The following is a 21,875-nucleotide window of genomic DNA, read 5'->3' on the forward strand; positions in this document are numbered from 1 at the left end:
TGTGTATACAAGTAAAAGAAAGAAATGCCTAACGTGTTTTCTGTGAGAATGTGCAAGAGAAAGAGAGGGCCAACGTGTGTGAGAAAAAATTCAGACGCAAAACCAACAAATAGCATCACAAAACTAGTATCAAAAACCATCTTCTCCCAGTTTCTTCACTAAATATCACAAAATACATATCAAAATTTCTGTAAAAGTAACATACCAAATTTAGTATCAAAATTAATATCACTAGACACTCAGACATTTTGAAAAATATTTTTTACAGAAAAGTATCAATAGACACTCAGATAAGAAATAACATCTCAAATTCAAGTTATTGCATTGAAATTCCACAATGCAATAACCCTATCCTTTTTTTTTTGGAAACTCAAAAAATAATATTTGTAATAACATTTAATATTTCTTTCCAATTTTTTAAAAGGCCAGTTCCAGCCGATTCTCAGCTCGGGATTGCTGATCCGCCATTCTGACAGTTTTTCAAATGGATGATTCGGTCACGTATCTAGTTTAAAACCTTGATAAAAACTATCACCTTAAAGCATACTTCATAAGGTTTTCTTCAATTCAAGGGCGGGTCCAGAATTTTGAAATTGTTACGCAATGTGCACCTCCAATAAAGAATGCATCACACTTGATCTACACTAACTTTATCATAACTTAGCCATAATGTAAAAAATAGAAAGGATAAAAAGAAGAGGGAAACCCATTACAGACAAATACAGGAGAAACATAGAACTAAAGTTCTGAATGGTCCAATGCACCACTGTCATTAATCGTTGGTGCCCCAGGTCTCATCTCCTGATGGGTGGGAATAGAACCTGTTTTCATGGCCTCCATTATCTTTCTCTGCAACTTCAACCACCCAATTCTTTTGGAGACTATGTAAAGGACTACGGAGCAGAAGAAGATAAAACCGATCCCCATGATTATCCTGTTTAGCAATAGACTTAGGTCAAACAGTCCAATGGAAGAATAACCAGAACATAAGGTTGTTGACAAGTCATGTTAGCTCAGAAACTGGCTCAGTTCGCCTTATAATGCGCCAAGCCTGAGCAATATTTTTCAGCTTGCAAAGTGCAAACCAACCAAAGCCAAGCTTACTCGCTCATATTTATTAACTATGCCAAGTTCAAGCTAAGATAAGCTCAACCCAAGCTCGGCTTGAGCATGATTAATTTATTATATACGTAACAATAAATAGACAGTCTACATGTCATATTAAATTAACCCCAACTCAAACAGAAAACTCATCTTCAGATGTTTATATCACCTTGATTATGGGACAGTGGGCTGCTTGTCTATGGCTTAACCAAGCTTGTTAAAGAGGTTGTTTAGTAACGAGGTCAGGCCAAGCCAAGCCAAGCCAAGCTTCCCTGCCTTAATCAAGCTAAGCTCAAGCTGGTCTACCCTTTCAAGTCAAGCTTAGCTCGGTTTGGCTTGGCTCATTAAAAACCTTGTGTGCGCGTCTGGGTGTGAGTGAGAAAAAGCGGGTGGTGGGGGCGTATCTACTTCATTAGTAAAACTATATAGAGGATTAGAGAGAGCAGTATTAGCATGGCCTTCTGCAAGGATTATACTTAGAATGAGATAGAGAACAAGGAGGAGAAGGCAACTAATATAAGTACAAGGATAGACAGAATGAAGTTAGCTATTTTAATTAACAGAGAGAAAAATACTTCGAGAGAGAGAGAGAGACTCATCTCGCTTTACCTGTTTACGAGAACAATTGTTTCTAAGTACGAGAGAGATGCTTTAAGTACGAGAGAGAGAGAAAGAGAGACTTCACTACCAGAACAAATACTTTCAGAGCGACAAGAGGGAGTTGTCTTCATTTACTTGATCATTAGCACTACTATTTTATGTACAAGAGATACAGAAAGAGACCTGTCAAGGACATCCTGGCGGCGCATGGTTGTGAGGAGGTTGCGAGTACGCATCAGCAACGAGCGGTGGCCCTTGTATTCAGTTTCTGCCTTCTTCAAAACTGTGGTTGAATTGTCTGATCCACATGACATGGACACAGCTTTAGAGTAGAAAAGGAAGAAATTTAACATTTTTCTAAGAAACTAGTGCACCAGAAACCAAAGCAAAATATTTCCATATTCATGCATTGACACCCCATCAGACCATCCACCATTCAACCCAAGCAGATATCGTTTCATTTGTTCCTAAGTTAATCTCCACAGTCCATGATCCAGAGCCAATAGTAGATGCCCTAGTCATGTACCATATATCATACGCAGACAGACCATATACTATGCAAATATACATCAAATGGTGTATGGTGTGCTCATAAAAATTAGCAGAAAACGCATATACACAGATAGAAAAACCTACCAAAAGTCATCAGTGTGCTTGCACTTCTTTCCACCTCCTGAAGAAAACCTTTAGCGAGTTACTAATGATGAAATCATGAAACCCCAATTACAGACATCCCACCAGTCCAAATGGGAATGCTGAACTACATGTGGGGCATTGGAATACTAAAAAGAACATTAAGAATTTCAGAATTAAAAACTTTAAACACAACCTGAACCATTAGTTGACGAGTCCTCCGTAGACTCTCCGTTATGTTTTCTGCAGCTCCTGTCAAACCAGCCTTTGTCCTGAAAATAATAAATGGGCCCTCAAAATCTAACTATAATGGCTCAAGTATAACAGTTATTTGAGAAGGAAAGAAGCAACAAAATGATAAGTCCTTAAAGTTCAAGTCCAATATGATTAGCTCTCCACTAGCAAAGAATGAAAGTTATAGATTGAACTAGAACAACCAAACATGGATAGACAATCTAAAGGCTGGTAATGCTGCAATTGCATGCTCTGTTACCATGTCATGATCAGAGGAAGGAGCGGGGAGGGTGAGGGGTGCTGCAGTAGTGAGGACAAGAAGAACACAGGAAAAATATAATATGCGCCTCACTAGGGCTATAATGTGTGTAGGCTCCCCTCTACGGTTGAACCGGATTACAGTTAGGTATATATACATTCTTAAAAATGTCCGCAAGTTAAAAATGAAAAGCTCTCAACAGGGTCAACTTAACCACTGGCAACAGCTTTGCCTGAGTTATTTGAAAAAGATGATAAACACTGCAATGATAAACACTAGAATGTCTGGAAGATTATGAACTTTATTTGAATAGTTTAAATAGTTCAATATGTAAGCATAACAAACACTACAAATATAGCAATAATATATTCCACATCACAAAATCCAAAAAGAAGCAGAAATATTGAACTTAATGGAAACAGAATTAAAGAAACATACTGTAAATTGCGCCTTCGAACGGTAGACTCCTCACCTCCTCCCAAGAGGAGCTCCCTCTGCAGAACAAAAATACCATTTTCAGGAAATAAATCAAGTACCTTGTCAAAAAGAATCTTCTTGGGATCAAGGCAAATCATTGCAAACCATTATAATGGATGTAAATGATACCCAATATGGTATGACATGCAGTAAATAATTTAATAGAAGCAAAAAAGGCAGATTTTGTTGGTGGTATGCACCGATGTAATAGAATTATCACCAATTGTATACACATTCAAATCAAAACTAATCATCATTATCAAAGCTTTTTCCTAATTAATTGGGGTTGGCTACACGAATCCCAGTCCGTCATCCTGCTCTATTAAGGGTCATACCCTCAGTAAAGCTATAAGTCCACGTATCTTTTCTCACTACTTCCAGCCATGTCCTTTAGGACCTACCCCTTGCCCTTTTTGAGCCTTCCACTTGAACTAACTCACACCTCGTAACCGGTGTTATACTAGGTCTGAGCCACACATGGCCAGTCCTCTTAAATCTACTTTATCTCATTTTATCATCTATTGGTGCCACACCTAAATTCTCCAAATGTATTCATTTCGAATTCTATCCTTTTTTGTCTCGCCACTCAACTATCTCAACTACACTCATTCTATGGGTATGTTATTTTTTGACTACCCAATATCCTACCCCATAAAGTAAAGTTGGTCTCACAATATCCTATAGAACTTGTTCTTCAACTTCATTGGTGTGCGGCAATCACATAACACTCTGGTTGCACATCTCCACTTCACCCATCCAGCTCTAATTTTAGGTGCGATATCTTCCTCAATCTCTCCTTTTTCTTGAATTATCGACACAAGATATCGAAAGTGCACTCTTTTTAGTATTTCTTGGTCGTCAATGTTAACTACTTCCTCATCTTTACTCCTATTTTACTAAACTTGCATTCCATATACTTGTTCTTTCTCCGGCTAATTTTAAAACCTTTAGATTCTAGAGAAACCCTTCAAAGCAACTTTGTATTGATGTCGTTTCACGTCTCATCCATCAAAATTATATCATGAACGAACAACATGCACCACGGTACCTCATCTTGTAAGTTCCTAGTTAACTCGTCAATAACTAAGACAAAGAGCTATGGGCTCAATGAAGACCCCTGATGTAAACCTATTGTCATTGAAAACTCACTCGTCTCTCCACTAATTATTCGTACACTAGTTAACGCTCTCTCGTACATATCTCTCATCAAGTCGATGTAGTGTCTGGAGACTCCTTTCTTTTCCAATACCCGCCAAATCAAATCTCTAGGTATTCTATTATAAGCTTTCTCTAGATAAAAAAGACCAGGTGGAGGTCCTTTCCTTTCACCTTAAACTTCTCAATCCGTTGTCTAAGTAAGAAAATAGCCTCAGTTGTTGACCTCCTAATATAAAACTGAACTGGTTTTCTGATACACTCATTTCATGACTTAATCGTTGCTCAATCACTCTCTCCCACAACTTGAGAGAATGGCTCATAAGTTTGAACCCGCAATAGTTCACAGAACGCCATGTGTTTCCTTTGTTCTTATAAATAGGTACCATGGTACTTTTCCTCCATTCTTCTGGTATTTTCTTTGTTCTCGATACCTTATTGAACAACTTGGTCTTCCAAACCTCTATTAGAATACCATATGGTCCCAAAGCCTACACCCTAGCCAACCCTTGCTCATTTCACCCTATACCTAGGTTCTGGTACAACACGTTGCTTATGGGGAACGCCTTAACGCAAGCAGATGTCTTATATTCTGGATTCATTAGAAGTTTTGGCAAAGTTTTACATTGGCTACCTACTTAACACAACCCACCCCTTTTACGCGGGCTTGGGACAGTTTAAGGGAAAGTTTAAGGTCTTCAGCCTTCTTAGACCAATACACTATTAAAATCTAAGACCAACAGAAAACAACCAAATATATTTTTATCAACTTAAGGACACTAAAACTAACAAAATTGGTGTTCGCAATCAATGGCCGATCTTCAATGAGCCTTAGCTTATTTTCGGGTCTAGATCCAATCTTGATTTTCACAAAAGAAATAGGATTTGAGAGATTTGACATTTGGATTTACTATTCAACTGAATTTTTCAGAGCTCGGATCTCCTCGATCCAAACTCAACCCCAAAAAATAAGTTATGTGACTTAATTTGGGTTTCCTAAGGAATCCTTGACAAGGATGTGAAACATCAATTTGCTTCTACATCGAAGATCAAGGGATTGGCTTAGAAATTCTAGGGATGTGTCATTTATTCCAATTTAAATTCATACAATTGATTTATTTTCTACTAACTCAAATGTAATTGATTTATAACTCATTAATATATAGTTTTATGTTTTTATTACTTTCTAATTTTTATTTCTGAAATTCCACTTTTTCAGATTTTCTATTTTTCAAGCCAATAAAATCAATTACTTCCTATTCTGAGTTTTATATAGTTTTTTCAAGCCAATATCATCATTGTACTCCTATTCTGACTTGGTTCGGGCAGGTGCACAGTCTGCTGCCTGAGCCATGTTTTAATGTACTGGCTTAATCCGAAAATAGATAACTCTCACATTGATAAACCATGCCACTAGTCATCACACATGATGATCAACTTATGATCTTTCATTATGAAATGTCACGTCGAGCTTTAGAGTAGGGAAAGTACAATCCAATCCTGACTATGGAAGAACCAGTCAAAGAGTATCATGTTATACTTTCCCTAGAAGTATGCCCCGTGCCATTTTATAATGTCTTTTTCAATAACCTTGTTACAATATGTTACATTCTTTATTGGTAGAAAACAATGCAGTTTTGGAAGGCCTTCTCAAAGTTGTAAGTACTTTCGTACCACAGATACAAACAATCATGAGCTGCCACACATGCACTAAATAGTCATGTTCCTTTGACATTCACAGTCAAAGAATCACCACCGCTCGTGCAAAAACAGTAAAACCATGATCCTCAACCTCATCACACACCCATTCAGATATCCCTAGTTGATATTTAAAGAATTCCAAGCCAAGATACATTGCCAAACATCAGTAGTGATAAATTGTAGAAACTATGTAAAAATATACTCACTACATTACTTTAGTAGTTACAAACTTTTGAAGGAAATCAAAATTACATAAATGAGAACCCTAATGTGCAGGCATGCATGCTACACACGTGCACTCACAGTGCAATTGCATTCACTAAAATGACCCCCGCACAATGCACAAAATATAAAAATGTACGACAGGGATAGCAGGCATTAGATAGATTACAAGAGATAGGCAGCAATGATGAAATAGCTCTTGGGAACAAATTAGTAACCTATACTTTTGAAGAAATATATAGAACAAAAATAATCCAAGCTAAAACTCTTTCCCAAATGAAATGACAATCCACTGTCATGAGTTTCGTAAGCTTGTGAATCACTGCAGTAGAAGCTATCAAGATTGTGCTCCTGTAATCTACAAAGGAAGAATTAGGGTACTCAACTCAATGCCCAATCTTGCACATGTAGAACTTTACCATTCTTTTATGGAGAAATTAGGAATTTCCAACTATAACAGATTGTTCAAAAGGATCTCCTATTCATTCATCAAAATATTATGCCTACTCGCCGTATTTGGTTTGGTAATGCCAGCACATTTTCCTATGAGAGTCATGATGATCCATGTGATATTTCTATTCTCTGCAAGAAGAGTGTTGCTTTTTATTCAGGTTCTACACTAGATTTCAACAACACATGTATATCCTTGATTTCCAAGAAACGCGAGAGTTTCCTAGTATTGGATAGCTTAAGGACATTGCAGTCAATCATGAGTCCTTGAACAGATTTCATGTCACATCTAATTATGTCATTTTCGCATCATATAATAACATGACTGTCAGATGTAGTCATAAAGAGACTTCGTAAATATAGAGGCCTAATTTGGTTGAGGCGAGTCCCTACATTATATATGATTGTGGGAGCATTCAATATGAAACTCTTTTTTGATTGATGCAGATTTTAGAATATCTTTCTCATTGAAAAACTTATGGAGCATGGATTTGAATAATTGTTGCTTACTTTTAAGTAGTATATTTATTGCTTTTTAATTTTTTGGTGATTATGCATGTATTTATTTCTGTTTTTTTTATGAAATGCAGTTATTGTTTCTATTCCTTTAACAAACAACTGGATTGGGATCACAATTCCCCAGACATGGGGATCGCACCTATAGGAGGTGAGGGGTTGCATTCCCATAGTGGGATCGCCACCGATGAAAGGAGATCTCACCAATCAAGAACGAAACACAACTTATTGCAAGGAATTTATAAAACTCGCCATTTTGACAAGGTTATATAAGAGAGGCTGTCCATTAGCTAGAATTCGCAGGTGGATCGAGGATTATAGCCCATTAGGATTAGAAATCAAGCCTTGTTGGTAAATGGCTATGATGGTCAAATGTTAAAACAGTTTAGATATGGAGAAGGGTAACCATCAACAAGTAAAGGCGAGATGGCAATTGGTTAAAGGTTGGGACAGGATAACCTTCTTTTAGTACAGCGACCAGCACGGGGGAAGTGACCTTTCATTAATGTGCTTCTCTACACTCTTCCACAAGCCAAGGAACCAAACATGCATGCTAAGAAGTGCCTTAAGTGGCATATGAATAGGAATTGGTGTCCACATTCCTAAGAAGCAAAGATTTCAAGATGCTCTATGTGTTTGATGGTAACATCTTATGAGGCGGCTATTGCAACCTCATGAGAAGACCAGCTAATCTTGAAATGAGAACCTACTGCTACTTTATTGGATAAACCAACCATTGCTTCTATACAATCCTTTAGGTTTCAAGATCTTTGGCTATCATTAAAGTTACTGGTCCCCTCAAGGGGCCAAACTTTTATAATGTTTTGCAACTATAACCATGGCTCTCACCAGCAACCATCCCCAACATACAGGAAACCAGTTTCATATGTTGGCATCATGTTCAGGGAGACAAAGGAGATGGCTGATCACCTTATGCACTGTTTTTTAGTTACAATTGTTGTCTTACCTTGTTATTTTCTCTCTTTGGCATAGGGTGGGTTATGTTGGCCTCTCTGGCTGGTCTTCTCAACTGTTGGGCTAGAAACCTTTTCCTAAACGGTCTCGCCCAATCGAAGTTTTGTCAAATTTTGTTTATCCCTATCATAATCGTATAGTCAAATTTGAGACAAACTGACAATCAATGCAAAAGCTAAACAATGATGCACATCCAACTTTTTAACTTTTCACCTAGTTGCACCAAAGAAAATTCAATAGCTAACGTCTTTCCGTTCAATAAGTAACAGAGCTTATTCAATAAAAACACAAGAATATACAAACGGACCATCATAAAATACAAAGGAGATGTCAAGACAGCATCTAAATTAGAAACATACAAGTTTTTCTACTAGAGAAATTCAACATGACGTATTGGTCTCGTAACCTTTTCCAAATTAGGAAACATAGAGGTTATATTGGTTTTAGATAACAATCCCAGTATTCTAATTAGAGATCCAGAAACATAAAATGCTTGGTTTTTAGATATTGTCGTTTGATGAATTTCAGTTATCTATCAAAGAAGGAGAAAATATGAGGCCATAGATACAAAGTATGAAAAAGTAACAGACCAATTGGGCGGCATTCTATGAAATTTTTAACATCAGATAACTAGAGCAGTTGCAGAGTTTACTTTACAATTAACTGAGTCGTGAACATCTACAATTTCCCAGTAAACAGATTTCAAAAACACAGTGATTAAATTTCAGACTTGGGCTCGGACTCTTCCCAAAGCCCCAGTCAAAGGCCGACTAGGCCAAGTCGGACATACAAGATACATGAAAATACATAAAAAACAGTGACTCCAGTCAAATTCACACTAAGTCTTTAAGTTATTGAAGGGTCCAGCGACCTGGGTGAGTCTGAGCCCGTATCACGGATTTTTAAAACATTGCTAAAACATACATTAACTATAATAGATCAGAGGTGATGAGTAGAACACCCAGATACAATTACATTAAAAATATAAAAGAGTGAATGGAATCGTTACCTCTTCCTGAGCGGCCTTCCGTATGTTTGCCTTTGCTTGTATGTTTGCATTCCTAAGGCTCATATGCAAACTAGAGGACAGTATAAAGGTGAATTAAACACAAAAAGGAAAATATGCAATAACAATAAAAGCATAAAATGAAAAGCAAATTCTTAAGAAAGAAACCCCAAAATTCGAACAAAGCAATTAAGGAAAACAAAACAAAAAACCAGAAACAGAGAAATGGGTACCCCAAATAGATGACTTCCAATTTCCAAATTAACCCCAAAATGATTCAAGAACAAAAATACTTCAAGATTACAGCAGCAATAAGATGAAGAACAAATATTCAGAAACAAAATCCCTATGGAATAAACAATTCAATACCAACTCAGAAGCCATTCAAAAACAACCAAGATGAAAATCAAACCAAAACCATTCAATATTTTCAGAATCCAACATTCGTCGAAGAAAAATAACCGTTCAAATTTCCCAAACCAATTGCATTTTTTCTCTGAACTCAAATTACTCAAGAAAACCATAACTGCATTTTCCACCCAAATTGACAAGATAGAGAGAGAGAGAGAGAGAGAGAGTAAATACCTCTGATACTTATCTTTCCATGATTTCAAAGTGGATTGTGCAGATTGGGTCCCTTGTTCAGTGGGCATCTGTTGAGCGAGAAGATCGAGCCTGAATTGCATGGATCTGAGAAGGGCCAATCCATCTTGGGAAGCTCCATTCAATCTAGGAAGAGAATTGGCCTCCTCTGTTCCGTTTCCTGACTTTCCACACCCCTCTATCGATCTCACATGCCCTTGAGTTTGAGCGTATGTCTCTTCCCATTCTGATTTCAGCTTTTCTACTGCCTCTTCCACCTCGTCCATTATGGGCCGTTTGGGTCCCTGGATACGCAAATCCTGGATATGCCTCAAAACCTGGTTATGCAGATTCTAGTATATGTAAAACCTGATTTTGAAAATAATGTTGTTTGGCTGGCTGTTGGAAGAACCCAATATATGAAAAATGCCCTGTTTGGCTCGACTAAATACCAGGTTTTGGTTGTATGTTGTTAAACCAGTTTAGCAGTTCATAAGTTAATGATTCCATAATAATATATCACCAATCGAAAAGATTTCTTGGGAAGAAGTTATCAATAATGTGACAAACTTCCAATGAAATATTTTTGATCATTTAATAGTCGAATTATGATTCTCTCTCTCTCTCTCTCTCTCTCTCTCTCTTTCTCTCTCTCTCTCTCTCTCTCTCTTTCTCTCTCTCTCTCTCTCTCTCCACGATCCATAAGTTATTCCAAAATTACATCACTATCCATAATACATCTCACTAAAGAGTGAAGCAGTTAAATATAAAATTTTCATGAAGTCCAAAATTGCACTTCACAGTATAATAAACAAATTAGACATTTTAGATCTTATTTTTTTTTATCATTTTAAAATCAAAATTTTACTATACATGTATTGTTTAGCCTTATTAATTTACTTATAATTTGCAAGTAGGTGATTATTTGTTAGTTTTCGTATAATACAAGCCGAAAGCCCATCATCTGATATATTAAAGATTCCAGAGTAACAAAGTTTACAGATATACAGAGAAACAAGATGGTGGCACAACAATAACAAAAGCAACCATTCACTATCAAACGGTCTGCAAAAAGTAATTTGCACAATATTTTCTTTTGATTGTCAAAGTTACACACTAGCATTAACTTCTGACCAACAACATCCCATACAGTTCTTTATATACAAATTACAACCAATTGCTATCTCTTACAATGAAAGTTCAATGATTCATGACACCATGGAGAATTCCCTAGCACCACCTGATCTCCAAATTGATACCTAATGGTCTATATATAATCATATAATTGACTAATATAAACATTCAGCTTTATGAACTCATTGAAATCAATCAAAACCTTCAAGTCGGCAGATGCCAATCAATTGACTGATTTTATGAAGAGCAAGAAGAATTGAATAGAGAAATCATGTCTTTTGCTTGAAAATGAATTCCCCATTGAATATTCTGAAGAATAAAATCTGTGCACAATAGACTTCAACCTAGTTGGTAAACAAAAGAGCTCGAGCTCCACGAGTCTAAACAGGATTCACTCCTGCATCTGGTAAAGTATTGCTAGCTCTTTTCCCAGCACCAATCAAGAGATGATGGAATTTTTACAAAATTGTGATATCCATCCGTGAAGAGAACCCATTACATATCACCATGTACATCTCTGTAAATGAGTTATACCACACCATTGGTTCATAGTTTATACTATTGCCAAAAATTTGAACTTCATATAACGAAAATAAATATCAAAATGATAAGAACTGTAATGAACAAAGAATCAGAGAGAAAGCATAAATATCAAATGGAGCTAAAATCACACCAAACCTTCATTGTTAACCCAAGACAATTTTCAAATGCATAAAGACTAGCAAAAAAATTAATAAGAGGCAACTACATTGTACCAAATTCAGAGGCACCTTTTTTATCACTATTTGTAGTGCAGGAAACCCAACCAATTTGAAGACATCAATCTGAACTCAAAACCAACATATTAAGTAAAAAATCAAAATATAACAAGGAGTCTTAACATGTTCAAAGCATTTCTTCTGTATTGATCAAAAAATGAATATTTTGAAGAAATTAGAAAAACGCTTAATGAATGATGGACAAGGAAAGCGCGAGGCAGAGCTAATCCAGCTGAAATTCCATAAAAGAAACCCCAGCAATAATCTTTAACACCAGCTAAGAAACACCACTTGAATATGAAAAGATTTGTTTTCAACCATAACCAGGTATAACCATATAAAAAAACACCAGCAAAGTACTGGAGAAATCACGACCAGGGCACTCCAAGGTAAACAACTGATGTCACAATGGTAGTTCAAGCGATAAAAAAATCAGCTGCTTCCACAAATACAAGAACGTATCTTTGGATTTACAAAATCAGAGATTTCATAGACAAATAATCCCAAACCGCTGATTTGACAGTACCGCAAAAACCATTAAAAACTGTATATTAGGGAGAAGTCCAGACAAAAAGCACACACGAAACACATCATTGACCCAAAAACATTACAGATCTCACAGATCATCAGGAAAGAAATCCCCAAAAAAAGTATCATAGAGATAGATAGAGCTATAATAACAGGAAAACCCGAAAAAAATCTAACTAAGAAGCCACAAATCACAGGGTTTCTCCTAAACACAATCACAAATCACATAAACTGGGAAAAAAAAGCCATTGATAAACAAATCTCAATAATCATGGGGGATATCTCATGAAAACTCAGAGATTGAAACAAAACAACCCTCGCAAGATAAATGAGTTTACAGAACAGAAAAGTCACGAAGTAGCATACTTTTCCATTTCGAGGAAAGAAATTCTTCATGGTCCTCAGAAACCATACCTGGAACTCTGGCGACTCTCAACAAAACCCAACCACAACGGAGCTCAAACTATGATAATGCTGCGAGCAATCGATTTTTGTAGTTTTTGGCTTCCGTTTTTGTCAAAATTGGAGAGGACAAGCATTGCTACAAAGGGCATGTAGTGGTGGAGAGAGAGCTCTCCATATAGAGAGAGAGAGAGAGAGAGAGAGAGAGAGAGAGAGGAATAATAAAAAAGTGAAGATAAAAGACATAGGCGGTGTCATTTTCGAGTAAAACTCAAATAGGGAAAACCTGGAATATGTGTATTCCAACATTTTTGGGGAATACACGTTTCCGTGTTTTAGGCCCTTTTGGGGATGACAGAAAACTAGGTTTCGGCCCCTTGAAATGAGCCAAACGGTCCACATGCCTCAAAACTTGGATTTGCAAACTTGATTTTGGATATCCAGGGTACCCAAGCGACCCATTACATATATATATATATATATATATATATATATATATATATATATATATATATATATATATATACCTTTCCCGCTTGCAAAAATTCACGAGTAAGGAAGTCGAGAAGAGAATTAGCAGAACCATGAAGATGTTGAATATCAAAATCGAAAGCAGAAAGAATAGCCTGCCATCGGGCAAAAATTTGTTTGGAAACTAAATTTTTAACATCTCGTAATAAAATATCATGAGCAGCTTTACAATCTGTGCGAATTAAGAATTTTTTATTAAGGATATCACTCTGGAATTTTGTTACACAATTAACTATTGGTAAGATTTCTTTTTTAATAGTAGAGTAGTTTTGTTGAGTAGAATTCCATGCCTTTGATGTAAACCTAACCAGCTGTTTGGTATTGTTCATTTGTTGTTTAAGAATTCCACCGAGCCCAACATCAGAAGCATCACATTCTATTATTTTAAAGGCATTTGGATCAGATAAAGTTAAGCAGGGAAAATTCTTAGCATGTTTTTTTATTTTTCTTACAGCAAGAGTATGTTCATTTGTCCATTTAGGAGAATGGAGAATTTTCTTTAATCTATCAAACAAAGGTTTTGCATCCATAGCTAAATTTTTATAAAAGTCTCCAATATAATTTAGGCAACCTAGGAATCTTTGCTGCTCAGTCTTATTAAGAATAATATCTGGGAATTTGTCTGCAAATTCTATGGCTCTACCAATAGGGATGATACTTCCCTGAATATGTTGTGTCCTAAAAATCTGATTTTAGTTTGACATAAACTAATTTTCTTAACTGATACAACAAGTCCTGCATTTTTTACTGCATTGATAAATATTTTTATATGCCTAAAATGCTGATTAATATTTTCTGAGAATATAAGTACATCATCTATGTATACTATCATAAATTTCATGTATGGATTACAGATTTCATTCATAATTTTTTGAAATTCAAAAGGAGCATTTTTTAATCCGAACGGCATTACATTCCATTCATATTGTTCGAATGGAACATTGAAGGCTGTTTTATACCTATCTTTTTCATCTATTTGGATTTGCCAATAACCTGATTTTAAGTCAAATTTGGAGAAAATACATGCATTGATTAATCTATCAAGCAAATCTTTTATATTGGGTATAGGATATCTTCTCCATTTAAGTACTTTATTCAAAGGTTTATAATTTATAACAAGCCTCGGTACTCTTTCTTTTTCTGCTGCCTTTTCAATATAGAAGGCAAAACAGCTCCAAGGAGATGAGCTTTCTCTTATTAATTTCCTTTTGAGTAGGTCATCAATTTCTTTTTTGCATATTTCTAATAGTTTTGAGTTCATTTGGATGGGCCTGGCTTTGGTAGGTATCTGATTTCCTTTAAACCCATCTTCATATGGTAGAGTTACTATATGCTTTTTTCTATTCCAAAAAGCACTGGGTATCTCACTACAAACTTCTTTTTCTATTTGAGTTCTAAGTTCGTCAATTTTCTTCTTATTTTCAGAAAGTAATAATTCATCTTCTATTAACTTATATTTTATTTCTGTTTTTAAATGGCAAAGAAATTGTTGTTTATTTTGAACAGTTTGTTTGACATTGTTAATTCCTTTTATTTTTGGTTTATCTATAAAATCGAACTTAATCTTGTGCCCATCTATTGTAGTTTCTATTCCAGTATTGTCTATGGTTAAAGGGTAAAGGAGATTCAAAAAAGGAGTTCCAAGAATACAGATTGACTTAAACCTCTTACCATAATAAAAGGTATTTCAAAACAATTTCCATTATTAAAGACAGCAGCATTAGACAATTTGTATTTAATCAAAAGTCTACTACCGTCAGCAGTATTGAGTATCTGAGTAGTCTTATCAAAATATTTTGTAGGGACCAATCCTTCATTTATGCAGTTTAAATCTACCTCTGAATCTATGAGTGCTAGGGATTGAAAACTATATTCATTATTAACTATGATTTTATTAGAGTATACCGTTTTTGGGTTACGACCCTATTGTCTGTCATATTAGCAGACAAATTATTATTTAATTCTAATATTCTTATCCTATTTTTTAGTTGTTGTATTTCAGTTTTCACTTCATTAATTTCATGCTTTAACTCCGATATAGTAGGTTCTTTTTGTACATTATGGGTTTTATTTATTCTCCTCATTATTTTAGAAAAGCTATAATCCTCCAGTGTTTTAATAAGAGGAGTAGGTTTATTTTTTGTTTTAACTATTTTTATATATTGAGTTATAATCTCTTTTTTATCTTCTAGATCAGAAATCTTTTCTATTAAATCTAATATTAGGTTTTCTTCATTTGTGAGAGAGTATTACAAAAACAATCTTTCATTGGTTCATCTGAGTCAGAGTTAGTTTGTTCCTCTGAACTACTCCATATTAAATTTTCGTCTTCAATTATTCCTGCTAAGGAATCAGAATCAGATGTACTATCTTCGGAATCTCTATTTATTTGAATAATATCATATATCTCATTTTTAATATGATCTTCTAATATTAAAGCATTAATCTTTTTCTTAACTCTACAATTATTCTTATAATGTCCAACTTTTCCACATCTATAACAAACTGGTACTTTCTTTTTCCCTTTTTTAAATTTAGCCTTAGGCACGAATCTTTTCATAAATTGATCTTTATGTTCTTTTCTTGTTTTATTATTTTTATACTTTTTTTTTTCCTTTGATAAACTGTATTTGGAGCCGGGTTTATACTATAGCCAAATTGTTCACAGAAGTCCCCTAACTCTTTTTTCCCGATCATTCATTGTTTATCCAATTGTCGCTTCAGTTTCAAGTCTATGCATAGGGCAAGGCCTTCTGCACAGATTTCAGCTGATAATTCTCCTAGTGTATAGGCAGCATATGGTATTATACTCCCATTTTTATTTTTGAGACGATTGTTAACTTTTCGGCAAACAAATATGGTAAACCAGTGATGAATTTTTCCTTCTAGTGGTCTACACTGCTATCTTCTCTAGTAAGGAGTCTAGAGAAGAAGACATCTTTATACCATTTATAATGAGATAGAGTAGGACATTTTAAGTTAGAAAGTAGATCTTCTGATCTTGCTTCTAATAAGGATGTGCTTCCTACAAAGTGAAGAGTGATTGTATATATTAGAGTATTTACTGCATCACTTTCACTATAAGGGATATCCTGATTTTGTTCATTTTTTACAACCCATTGTTTGGTTGCAGTAAGTATTTGGTTTTTGGTGCTTTCATTCATATGGAAGTCCCACCAACCTCTTAGCCATCCTGTAAATCCACAGACAATGCGACTTCCTAATCATGATTACCAGCTATTTTACAAGCTGATGCATACATAGTCATATGTTTCATTGTATCTAGTATTTGATGGTCTGACATACCATCATATTCCAATTTACAATGGTTCGTCCTGAATAAGATACTGTATGAGATATTAAATCTTCTTCAAATTGGATATCTACAGGGGTAGGCCTAGTATGATACATTCTAGTAGGACATTTTCTTCCATAATCTATTCGATTAATATTCATTTTATCTATATCTTCCTTAAAAGCATTTTCTATATTTGTAATAGTTTTTTCTTCTTGGATGACCATAGCCTCTGATTCTAAAACTATCCTTTTACCTTTTGATTTGTCTTTTATGTCGAGCTGGGATAACTTTTGTATTAATTGGTCCATTAATTCTTTATTCTTTTCTTTTTTTCTTAAATTAAACCTTTCATTATTTATTTCTGGAGGTGGTTTAAAGAGTATGGCTTTTTTCTTTTCTTCTATTTTTTCTTGGGGTTGTCTTACAATATTTTCTAATCTAGTTGTTTGTTTTCCTATAGATTGTAAGTATAAGTTAGTATAATTGTTTTGTTCTATGATATGGGGTATTAGGTCTAACTTATGCTCGTTAGGGGCTAGTTTATAAGGGACTGCTTTTACTACTTTATCTTTTTGTATTCCTTTGATTTGGAGATTTTTCTCAGGTGGATGTATACTTCTTATATCCCCTCCTTCAATAGTACTATAAGTTTGATATTGGGTTTCTAAAGTATTTATCTCAAAATTTGGGATAGCAACATTTTTTTCTTTTAGTGTAAATTTTAACCATTCAAAAAATCCTATTGTCTCCTTAACTTATTGTCTCCTTATTCTTTTTTATAAATTTATTATATCTCTTATGGATAGCATTTATCAATTCTTTTGGAAATTTCTTTAAATACCATTTTCTTATTTCTGCATTCTGTTCTGACAAATAGTTATTTTTTAGAAATTGAATATCTATTTTTCTCTCCTTTTCCAAAGTTAAAATATTAAAATTTTTATCAGGGGTTGAAGAGTCTAAATCTATTTGTTTTATAAACAGGTATATGTATATTGCTGGTAGTTCTTTTTAATCCTTGTATTTCTTTATTGTAAGATGCAGAACTTTCGTCTATAGAAGAGGTAGAGTAACGTCTCAGGGAAAAGTAGAGTGCCTAGCTGGTACAGGCTTTCTTTCCCTGGATTGTATATCTGATATATTTATATTGGTTTTTCTTCGAGAATTAAACTGGATCTCAATTTCCCCATCAAAGTGTTCTATTATTTGGTCTGGATTTTGTTGTATCTGATTCCTATATTGCTTATTTTCATTTGTAATAGACCAATTTTGTGGGAGAATGATTTGGGACCAATTAATTCATCTAGCGATAACAGTATTAGATTTATCTATGTTGGTTTGGAAGAATATTGTGTGACCCTTGGTATCTATTTGTAATACATTAGGACTTAAAGTATTCATAATATACAATCCAAGGAAAGAAAGCCTGTACCAGCCAGGCACTCTACTTCCTCCCTGAGATGTTACTGTGCCTCTTCTATAGACGAAAGTTTTGCATCTTACAATAAAGAAATACAAGGATTAAAAGAACTACCAGCAATATACATATACATGTTTATTAAAAAATAGATTTAGACTCTTCAACCCATGATAAAAATTTTAATATTTTAACTTTGGAAAAGGAGAGAAAAATAGATATTCAATTTCTAAAAAATGACTATTTGTCAGAACAAAATGCAGAAATAAGAAAATGGTATTTAAAGAAATTTCCAAAAGAATTGATAAATGCTATCCATAAGAGATATAATAAATTTATAAAAAAGAATAAGGAGACATATATATATATATATATATATATATATATATATATATATATATATATATATATATATATATATATATATATATATATATATATATATATATCTTTCTACTCTTCTCCCTCTCTCTCTCTCTCTCTCTCTCTCTCTCTCTCTCTCTCTCTCTCTGCATACGACAACTCTCAGGCGATTTAAACTGGGGAAATTTTTTTATAGATACTCTCAAAAATAACTTTGTAGACATCCTACCCCCAATACTTTTAGGTGGCGTTTGATAACTTTCACTGCTGTCTCCCTGGGAATCACCCCTGCTACTAACTTTCCTAGATTACGAGATGCATGTGAAAATTGGCAAGGTGAAACCTGATTTGATAGACTGCGGTGCTAGTACTTTCACCTATTTGGCAATGGGAAAGCTGGAAACTACCTGGAATATTAGTAATTATGTATTTCACTGATATGATGTGCGAAATGCAATTTTTTAATAGTATTTTGTAATTAAATAAGGTTCCTTCCATTCATCCAATATAATAGCAAACATGTAAATAGATTTAAGGAATACTTTTGTGCTTCATAAAGGTGTGAAGCCCCTCTGATGCAACCAATATTTACATAAATAAGAAACAAAATTGATTTTCTTAGCGTCAAAATTTCACTCAATGCACAGGCAGCAAAGGCATCATGTGAAATACTTGGTCCTTGAAGAAAATGATTGCAACAAAAAATTTTCAGAATTGAGAATTCCCTGTTAATAAGAGGTTCTTACATGGAAGCAACCACTGTTTTAGAAGAGTTTGCATGATTTTACAAAGCGAACTTAATAAATCAAAATTTTGGAATACTATTAACAATATATTGTTAGCTTCATATGGTTAATCGTAATTAACTATCACATGATATAAGTGCGTCTACTTGTGAAAATGGCTTCTTCAACACAAATTTGTCGGATATTAAAGAGGACATGAGATTACGAATAAAAATAAAATGAAATGAATATAGAATTTGGAGCCCACACCATTTTCATTCCTAAATACTATGTTGGCTCCCTTACCCATGAACAAAGAAAGAATACTAACAAACTCATTCTTCAAAACTGAATGCAACAAAAGTATGACAACCCATAGTATTGTTGTAACATACCACTAATTTATAACATGGCCAAATGACACAATTTGAATAAGTCTAGCCATACACTTGAAGCTTCTAAGCTCTCATGGATCAAATGAACATAGGTCTAAGCAACAACCCTATGTTAGGTGAACTCCAGGCAAACAATGGGCTTTTTCCTAGCAATTTCAGCCATTCAAATCCAACTTCAAGCAAAATAATGATCCAGATATCATAAAAGATATCAAAGGACGATATGGATGCATCCCAATAGTGATGAACATACAAACAGGCAATATAGGAACATTCTCTAAACTTTTTTGGAGAGGAAGTTGTTCAAAGTGAGAGCGACATCCTCCATTAGTGAGCAAGAAGAGAGACCGTCAGAATGCCTTGTTTGCCTCAAACATTTTCTCTCCTTGTTTTGTTTTTTTGACAACCTTACAAAGAGAAAAATAATCTCAGCTCTCAACTTCAAATTAGCAAATCAATTATAGTCTTTCTAAACTCCAACACTCTTCTCTTCAATCATCTATTTCGAAGATCCTGAATTTCTGTCTAACCCTCCTTCAATTGTCAGAGTGAACAAATCCTTGAATTTCTCTCAATATTGTGACAAAATCACACATCAATCTACAATCAACTAAATCCTAGAGAGAAAAAAACATATTACTGCCACACCAGGATCTATTGACAAGCGAGGTCTTCTCACCATAACCAACTCTTCAATCAATCTAAAAAATCTTCAAATGTCAAATTAAACAAATCCTTGAATTTCTCTCAATACTGCGACAAAATCACACATCAATCTACAATTGACTAAATCCTAGAGAGAAAAAAAACATATTACTGCCACACCAGGATCTATTGATAAGCAAGGTCTTTCTCACTATAACCAACTCTTCAATGAATCTAAAAAACTCATAAAATCAAAATTGATCCCAATTCTTTCTCTCTCTATTGAAAAGTTCAAACAACATGCCCTTTCTCTCTATAATTTCTCTTCTTGCCGATTTTGCCCTTGCTTAGCCTTCTCTCTCTGTATCTCTCGCTGCAAATGAAGAAAAGGTGAAAAAAAGGTTCGAGAGAGAACTGAAGATAGGAAAGATGTTGGAGTAGGTGAGGGTAGAGATAGAAAGAGGATGGAGATAGGAAAGATGTTGGAGTAGGTGAGGGTAGAGATAGAGAGAGGATGGAAGAAAAAGGACAGACGAGAGACAAAGGGAAACAAAATTTTCATCTATTCCATTTTGAAGAAATGACGGCAAAATTCAGCTTCGTTATGTACCAAACATCACCAAAAACCACCAAATAAACAGAGGAAATCCAATCCACAATGAGAAAAAAAAATTCGTTATGGAGGGACAGTAGCAAGAGATGAAAGTTCCATACTGTAAACTAAAATATCGTGGCTCCCATTTCAAGCCACGAAATGGAGAACTATTGTAGCTCTCTAGAATCAGTAAACTAGAATACCAATACATAAATTTATGAATCAAGGTTGCTGATTTTTTACATGCATTGGGGGAATCCAATATTATGAATGAAGGAAATGCATCAGATTATCTTGTTCACTTGTGTATAAATTGAAACGGAGCAAGAAACCAGAAAACAGAATAAAATCCAAGAGATTTACAATAGAGAAAAATTGAGAAAGCCCTACATTTTTTTTAGGGCAGATTTACAACAGAGAAAAATAAGAAAAGCTCTAAATGTTTTTACAGGGTCTCCTAAAAAAAACTCTCAGAGAATCCGAAAAACTGAATTAGTGAGAAAAAAATAGAAAATCTGCATAAAACTCACTGATTGAGAGGTTGCTGCTCTTGCACGCTCAGCGGTTGCTCTTGCTCAGGAGGAGATTGCGGAGAGGGTAAAAAATGATCTTTCACGCAGAAAGGGAAGATGATGAGTGGTATTTTCTTTTTTTAAAAAAAAAGGGCCTCGCTTTGGTTTTTGACGTGTTAATATCGCGCACCCAAGTTTTCATTGGAAACTCGCGCACACCCCATCCATCCACACAGTTTTAAGCAGTGCTCACAAAATGGAACTGGTACAGTTAACCGGCCTGAAAGCGGTTAGAACCGGAATCAAACTAGCTGGGCGGTCACCGAGACTAACCAGTACAGTAGATTTTAAAAATAAAATAAAAACTAAAAATCTCAAAAAAAGTTTAAAAAAAAAAATTAGATTAAGTGTATATTACCTTATTACCTATAATTATTTTACAAAAAAAATTTGAAATTTTTTTTACAAAAATTAATATATTATTACTATAGAGATATGCAAGACAATTTATAATTTGACATTAATTTAATTAATGGAGTTACAAAATGTAAAAACGACAAGCAATCCACGAAAGCTAAAAATAAGAAACAAACAAATAAAAAAAAAAATAATCAACCACAACGCAATAATATACGTGCTTCAGCCTACTTCCAAGAGA

The 21,875-nt window shown here is 34.5% G+C and overlaps 1 protein-coding gene across 3 annotated transcripts; it reads right to left on the reverse strand.

Annotated features, from left to right (window-relative positions):
• Positions 1-547: 547 nt before the first annotated feature.
• ATSEC20 (Sec20 family protein) lies at positions 548-21,416 on the reverse strand. 3 transcript variants are annotated; one of them, XM_006854291.4, is made up of 8 exons: positions 21,236-21,416; positions 9,918-10,219; positions 9,336-9,405; positions 3,269-3,324; positions 2,534-2,609; positions 2,341-2,377; positions 1,888-2,002; positions 548-934 (listed from the first exon to the last, which is right to left on the reverse strand). In XM_006854291.4, the coding sequence occupies exons 2-8, from the start codon at positions 10,199-10,201 to the stop codon at positions 739-741; spliced, it is 834 nt and encodes a 277-aa protein (XP_006854353.1). In that variant the 5' UTR covers positions 10,202-10,219; positions 21,236-21,416; the 3' UTR covers positions 548-738. The 3 variants fall into 3 exon arrangements, with proteins under 3 accessions (XP_006854353.1, XP_011627040.1, XP_020529217.1); XM_011628738.3 differs by having other exon boundaries at positions 9,918-10,234; XM_020673558.2 differs by having other exon boundaries at positions 9,918-10,252.
• Positions 21,417-21,875: the final 459 nt, after the last annotated feature.

This window comes from Amborella trichopoda, chromosome 7 (assembly GCF_054954075.1).
Source record: "Amborella trichopoda isolate Santa Cruz 75 chromosome 7, AtrichopodaSantaCruz75HAP2 v2.0, whole genome shotgun sequence".
In the NCBI taxonomy this organism is placed as follows: Eukaryota; Viridiplantae; Streptophyta; class Magnoliopsida; order Amborellales; family Amborellaceae; genus Amborella; species Amborella trichopoda.